Below are 6,743 nucleotides of genomic sequence, written 5' to 3' on the forward strand. Positions count from 1 at the left end.
GAGAGAGAGAGAGAGAGAGAGAGAGAGAGAGAGAGAGAGAGAGAGAGAGAGAGAGAGAGAGAGAGAGAGAGAGAGAGAGAGAGAGAGAGAGAGAGAGAGAGAGAGAGAGAGAGAGAGAGAGAGAGAGAGAGAGAGAGAGGAAGGGAAGGGGTTAATACCTTGGCCTGGGCATAGCTACGAGCCAAGCCGGGGTCGGCAGCGCGTTTGTCTGGATTCTCCTCAATTAGATCCATTTTGCAGCCTAAGGCGTGAGGATGTACCAAGTGATTGGGACACGCTTGCATGTGACGCACGGGACCTCAATCAAACGCACCGACGAGAATGTGTTTGCAGTTTGGGGCTGCATCGTTGATATATCTGTACCACTTGTCCAAGTGACCAAAGTGATCTGGGTCAGTCAAATCGAAACACACAATGGCCGCGCTGGCATCACCTGGTTGGTCGCGTCCGCGGCAAAGGGGTAAGCGCATGTTTTTTTTTGCGAAAAGACGGTGCAGGACGGTGCCATGATGTGAAACGTACGAGCATAAAAGCTTGTGAGGGTTGCGTAGCGCTCTTGGCCTGGCGCATGGGGTGGAACAGCAAGCAAAGATGAGGTCGAAAGCAAAAGCAGGCTGCATGGCACCAGCAGGCACACCGCTCACCCGCTGTGTCCCATAATGCCAGATACATGCCAAAGACATCTTTTAGGATGAAGGACATGCCAAGCGTCTAGCGAACGAGCAAAGTTGCAATGTCAGGAAGTCACCATCCATCTCCTAAGCCGGGCTTCGGTAAGACAGGTGACGAGGGTAACCTGAGTGGTTTTGCCATTGAAAGTACCGCTATCAAAGCGTTCAATGAGAGCCGTCTTGCCGGCCGAGGGTGGCCCCAGCACAACAACCTTGTAGTCTCTGTTGTACACGGATGAGCGGCCAGGGTTGAATGAGATGTGGAGCCAGGTTTTTGAGCCAATGTCGCGAGGCCATTCGTACGCGGATTTTTGTTGAGCCATGTTTGCTGATGTCAGGACAGGGGTCGGAGGACACCAGTCAAGGCGTCGTCCAAAGAAAGCAGCCCACTCTAATGCTTTTGCCGAGGTCGCTGAAAGGGGTTTCAAGCATGCACACACGGAAAGTGGCGGTAGAGCAAAGGGCCAGGTAGCAGGCGCGCCTCGTGAGCAGACGGCCAAGGATCAAGCACAGAAAGGGTGGGTGAATTCTAAAAAAGTGCGTCTGAGATGAGGCAGACATGGCGAGCATGGCGAGCATGGCGAGGGCTCAAGTCTCACCCTGATCGAACGAATCAAGAAGGACGCACACGCATCCACTCGCACAGGCACCACCGTATGGTCGATTGGCAAATCGGACCAATCAGCTGTGGTGCATCAATGGTAGTGTATCCTCAAAGGCCGTGTCAACAACCAACCATCGGCTTGAATCGCCCGCCACCCTCGCAACACCAGCGCTGCCTTTTCCCCGCCCCCGCCGCCGCCAGCTCGATACCTCTCTGCTCTTTTTGTGTCAAATGCCCGCAGACGGCTCTCGCGCTACATTTGCCAATTTGATATCAGTGTGCCTAATGTCACACTCTGATACTAGATTAGTGTGACAAAGTGCGATATTTGCTCTGTGCGTGTGTGTGTGTGTGTGTGTGTGTGTGTGTGTGTGTGGAGACGCACACTGTTTGTCTGTCTTGTCTGGCTGCCTGGTCTCTCCGGTTCTCTTCTGGGAGAGGCAGAGAAGGGCAAAGACTGCATCTTTTCAGACTTGTCGTGGAGGCACGAGGAGAGGCTTACAAAAAGGCAGCCGAAAGTTTGAATTGTGGTTTCAAGGGGTTATAGAGGGGCCAAGGTGGTGGCTTGGTGTCCCTTTGGGGCTGATGTAGACCCAAGTCCTATGCCTCAGCCAGAGCTATGCCGAAGTGTCGCTCAAGAGACAAGGAGGCTGATGAAGCGCCCGCGCTGTTAAACATGTACACTAGAGAGACTCAAGAGAACGAAACCACGCGGGCTGTATGCATGGCACGAGCCAAGAGACAACCGAATCAAAGGGATAAAGGTGGCAAGTGGGGGAACGGACGACACAAAACAGAGTGATGGGAGAAATCAGAAGAAAGACGAAAAGCAAGAAGTCACAGACCCAAAAAGCAGCGCCGTTGCCGGCCATGATTGGCCCCCGGACAGATTGTGCGAGGCTAACGAGGCAAGGCGAATCACCACCGGGACGGCCATAGGAACGTGTGCGTGTATCTCACGTCTCCCGCCACATGCGCAACGAGGTAATTAGACGAATGGAGTGGGTGGGTGCACGAGGCGAGATGAGCGACCAGACATAGCAGGGAGAACTGCTTTGTTGGTGAGAACGGGGCGCAGCGCGTTTAGTTGCTGTCGGCGGTCTTGTCATCCTGGTTCTGTGGGGTAACTGCGTCAACGACGGCGTCTGCAACATCGGCAGCAACCTCTGCAACGTCAGCGGCGACCTTGGAGGCAGCCTCGGAGACCTCGGCAACGGCTTCCGAGACGGCTTCAGGGACTGACTCGACGACCTCGGAGACGGCCTCCACAGCCTCGGAGACGGCCTCTGCAGCCTCAGAGGCAACCTCGGTGACGGTTTCAGAGACATTGTCGGCCACCGCCTCGGCCGGCGCAGCGGCATCACCGTCACCGTTGTTCATGCCATAGTATTCGGCATTGGCCACCAAACAGTCCTGCATGGCCTTGAACTGTTCCAGGCATTCCGAACCTACACAGCGACGGTCATATGAGCGCCTTTTGAACATGTCATGACGAGCAGCAGGCCGATGATGCGCTCTGTTCTTCACTGAAATAGTGCGAAAATGGCATGCAATGGGTCGCGTGGCCAACCTTTCTGCTCTTCCTGGCTGTAGACGAAGCAGCTGAAGGCCTCCTTGAACGCATCTCCACAGGGGCCGTCCGTCATGCCTAGTTCAGACGGAAAAAAATAACCACGGCAAAAAGGGCGCCACAAGACAAAGCAGGGATGGTGTTGGGTGTGGGTGAGTGCACACCAAAGCGGTTTCTGCACAGGGCATGATCAGTGAATTCGTACCCTGAAGACAAGGGCAATCCCAGTCAATTTCGCCGCCTGGGCCCACGGCCTCACCAACGTCCGCGCCAATGGGGCTTGAGTCCTTGGTCTCCTCAAAGTCCGCCTCATTTTCAGGCGACGTGAAGATGATGTGGTCCTTAACTGCTGGCAGCCCACCCCAACATCGCCCCACCACGTGGCAGGTCCAGTCGTCAAAAGATGAGATGAGAGCCAGCCGCCAACGCTATACCCCTCCCACCGTGTCAGGCACCCTTTCTCGATGAACACATCTCCTCTCTCTCTCTCTCTCTCTCTCTCTTGCACCCGTCCATGCCACATCAACTCACCACTCATCCTGTCGGTTCCTAGCTGCCAAGAAGCTTGAAATGCTAAAAAAAAAATCAGGCGAAACAGCCAGAAAGAGAGAGAAACAGAGAGAGACACACAGAGAGAGAAGATTGAGATTGGGGGAGTTTGAGAGAGAAAGAGTGAGAGCTTGAGAGCTTGAGAGGGGGAGAGAGAGAGAGAGTTGAGAGAGTTTGAGAGAGAGTTTGAGAGAGAGTTTGAGAGAGAGTTTGAGAGAAAGAGTTTGAGAGAAAGGAGAGTTTGAGATATGAAAGGGTTTGCGCACACTCCATCATGATGATGCACAATCATGTTAATAATGGTCGTTGTAGAAGTGGGGCGGGGGGGGAGGAGGTCAGACTCTTCCTCGCTGTAATCTCCGTATCCTCCAGGAGCGGGCATCGTGCTCGACCAACACGACCCGAGCGACCCATCACCTGCCTTTCATCGCCAACAAATGTGTGTTCGTGGTGGTGGGCGTCCACCTCGGCAGAGGCAGAATAGCGCGATGAGGTGCAGGCAGCGAGTAGGCTTGTTGCCTCAACGTTGGCACAGAAAGAGCCAAGTTGGAAAGTATCGTTGTGTCCAAGTTGGAAAGTATCGTGGTGTTGAGACATGGAAATCGATTCATCTGCGGCTGCTACAGCAGCTACAGTGTTTGCATCAGGTGCACGCCTTGGCCCGATTTGATAGGCTGCCTCTTACAGTAAAAGCTTATGGCACTCCTTCATGCAGTCAGCTTTCGACGCAACGCATGGGTATACATGACATCGTTGCGTCGGCGCAGAGCAACTTGGACAGGAACTGGGTCAAGACCGGCAAACACACTCGGGAAAAGAAAAAGGCCGGGGTTGACTCACTTACGCGGACTGCCTGTGGCCTTGCCCGACACGGAAACCTTGAAATCAGACAGAAGCTTGCAGGCCTCGCACAGCCTGGCAGCCTCATCCAGGTGGAGATCATTCAGCGCAGGCACCAGCTCATCACGAGGCCCGTCAGCCTCTAAAAAGTCCTCCATGACACGCGCCAAGGCAAAGCCATCATGCCCCTTCGCCATCTTCGCATGTGGGATCGCATCACCGTGACGATACGGCTCCAGCACCTCCGCTGCCGTGGCAAAGTTGGAGGCATAGCGGGGTACATCGGCGAGGAACCGGCCAAGATCAAAGTCAATGAGAAAGGCCGCAGGATGTTCTTCCCAGTCGCTGCAAAACAGAATGTTGCGGGGGAGAATGTCGCCGTGCACAAAGTCGACGCTGTGGATGGCCTCCAGTTGGCGTATGACCTGGACCAGTTGCTTGAGCTCGGTGGGATGCGCCAGCTCCACGTAAGGGTAGCTGAGCACATGCACGGCAGATGCAAGCTCCGTCACCTTCCATTTCTGATAGAAGGTGCCCGTCGCCTCCAGTTGAGCAAGTTGCCTCAGGATTCGCTCGTTGGGCGGGTGGCGGCGATCTTGGTCATTCACGACACGGTTCAAGGCGCTGCAGAGTTTTGGGCTGCGACCCCAGTAGTCAAAGTGCTTAAACACCGTGCATTGACCTGCACGTTGGGACCAAACGATTTGAACAACTCCCAGTCGTGTAAGTCCTTGAAAGGGCAAGGAAAGGGTTGTGGGGGCAACTCTGGCCGGCTGCCATCCTCCCAATCCCCAGCCAGCAGGCCTGACAAATCGGTTTGCACAAACTCCTTGCACGCTTCCAAGATGCTTTCGACCTGCCGTTTACTCTCGTCACTCTTCTTCAAGTCTGCAGTACCGAGTCGCAAAAAGAGCAGCCCAGATGACTTTTGCTGCATCTTCTTCGCGTTGGCACTTGAGCCCTCAAGTGATGGCAGCAGCGATGGCGCCATGCGCCTGGCCGTTAACCAGTGACTTCCAGAGACATTGAGGGCCAGGTATGCGCTCACATGGCTTCCCACCACGTTGATGTTGACAATGGGCCACTCGGTGCTCCGGTCCGTCAGCGGCGCGGAGCTTCTGCTCTCATACCGTGTTGCAATGGCTCCCAGTCGCACGAGCTCATTGGCAACCTGTCCTCCATATTGATCAAACGGCTGAGCCTCCTTCTTGCACTCACCCATGACAACAACGTGGTGGTTGCGGTCAAAGCCCGCCTAATCAACATGGGTGTTTTTGGCGCCGATGGCGTACTGATGGACAAAGTTCAGGCCAAAGTGCTCCTGCAGCACGATGGTCAGTCGCGAAGAAATGCTGTTCTCTTGCTGGAGGTCAGGCACTGAGGTATCATCCGGAGCATTGACCGCCCACAGTAGTTCTTGAGTCAGCTTCTTGTTGCCCTGCCACGTCTTGTCGGCATAAAGGTCGTCGATGTGCTTGACAATTTTTGCTGCATAGTAGTGGTGGCTGCAGGGAAGCTCTGCAACGGCGCATTCAAGGTGTTGATTTGCAGCTTTTAAAGACGGGGTTTGTGAGGGTGCCTTTAATGGCATTGCACCATCATCTGCTTCGTTTTTTTGCCACTTAATGCCTGCGCACCAAGACAATGGCCAAGAATAGACCTGGGTGGGTGACACACAACGACACACGTGAACAATCACAAACACACACCTTCAATGGGGAAAGACTTCATCTTCTCGGGTGAGATGTCCTCCTTGATCCACTGGACGACGTAATGCTCAAACTCATTGTCATTGAATGACATCATCTTTTCTCGAAGGGCCAGGGTGTTCTCTGCCGTGAGACCACAGAATCTTTTCTCCAATATGTCAATCTAGGGATAGCAAACCAAGCAAAATGAGGAGGCAGCGCTTGCTTTCCGCATCACACCGAGGCAGAGCACGACAAACCTTTTCACTGCACACTGCCCGTCTCTTCTCCGCGCGCTCGGCTGCCTTTTGCTCGCGCTTGTCAGCCAGATCTAATTTGTGCAGCTCGATTTGTATGAGAGCTTCCTCGGAAAGCTGTTGTGCATTGCCCGGGTCATTTGCCATGATGGGGGTGCCAAAGAGCCAAGCAGGCTTCCAAGGGGGAAAGAAAAAAAAAGTGATCAGCTCAAGGCAGGGGAAAAAAAAAAAAGTGATCAGATCAAGGCAGTGAAATGTCGACAAATCCTTCCCGCCATTTCCAACGGTGTATACGCTATAATTAGAAGATGAGAGAGAGAGAGAGAGAGAGAGAGAGAGAGAGAGAGAGAGAGAGAGAGAGAGAGAGAGAGAGAGAGAGAGAGAGAGAGACAGAGACAGAGAGAGAGAGACAGATAGAGAGAGAGAAAGAGAGAGACAGAGAGACAGAGAGACAGAGAGAGAGAGAGACTGAGAAAGAGAGAGAGAGAGAGAGAGAGAGAGAGAGATAGAGAGAGAGAGAGAGAGATAGAGACAGAGAGAGAGACAGAGAGACACAGAGAGAAA

At 53.8% G+C, this 6,743-nt stretch overlaps 1 protein-coding gene across 1 annotated transcript in view; it reads right to left on the reverse strand.

The window, feature by feature from the left end:
* Window positions 1-2,358: 2,358 nt before the first annotated feature.
* MONBRDRAFT_25810 (uncharacterized protein) overlaps window positions 2,359-6,743 on the reverse strand; it is a gene marked incomplete at both ends in the record, with an annotated part of 4,480 nt that continues 95 nt past the window's right edge. Inside the window, 10 exons of the mRNA XM_001746210.1 lie at window positions 2,359-2,723; window positions 2,846-2,923; window positions 3,051-3,194; window positions 3,377-3,811; window positions 4,239-4,916; window positions 5,132-5,447; window positions 5,499-5,752; window positions 5,944-6,106; window positions 6,183-6,296; window positions 6,474-6,647. Coding sequence (XP_001746262.1) covers window positions 2,359-2,723; window positions 2,846-2,923; window positions 3,051-3,194; window positions 3,377-3,811; window positions 4,239-4,916; window positions 5,132-5,447; window positions 5,499-5,752; window positions 5,944-6,106; window positions 6,183-6,296; window positions 6,474-6,647 — 2,721 coding nt within the window. The remainder of the gene's footprint in view (window positions 2,724-2,845; window positions 2,924-3,050; window positions 3,195-3,376; window positions 3,812-4,238; window positions 4,917-5,131; window positions 5,448-5,498; window positions 5,753-5,943; window positions 6,107-6,182; window positions 6,297-6,473; window positions 6,648-6,743) is intronic.

This window comes from Monosiga brevicollis, genomic scaffold (genome assembly GCF_000002865.3).
Source record: "Monosiga brevicollis MX1 MONBRscaffold_11 genomic scaffold, whole genome shotgun sequence".
Lineage (NCBI taxonomy): Eukaryota > Choanoflagellata > Craspedida > Salpingoecidae > Monosiga > Monosiga brevicollis.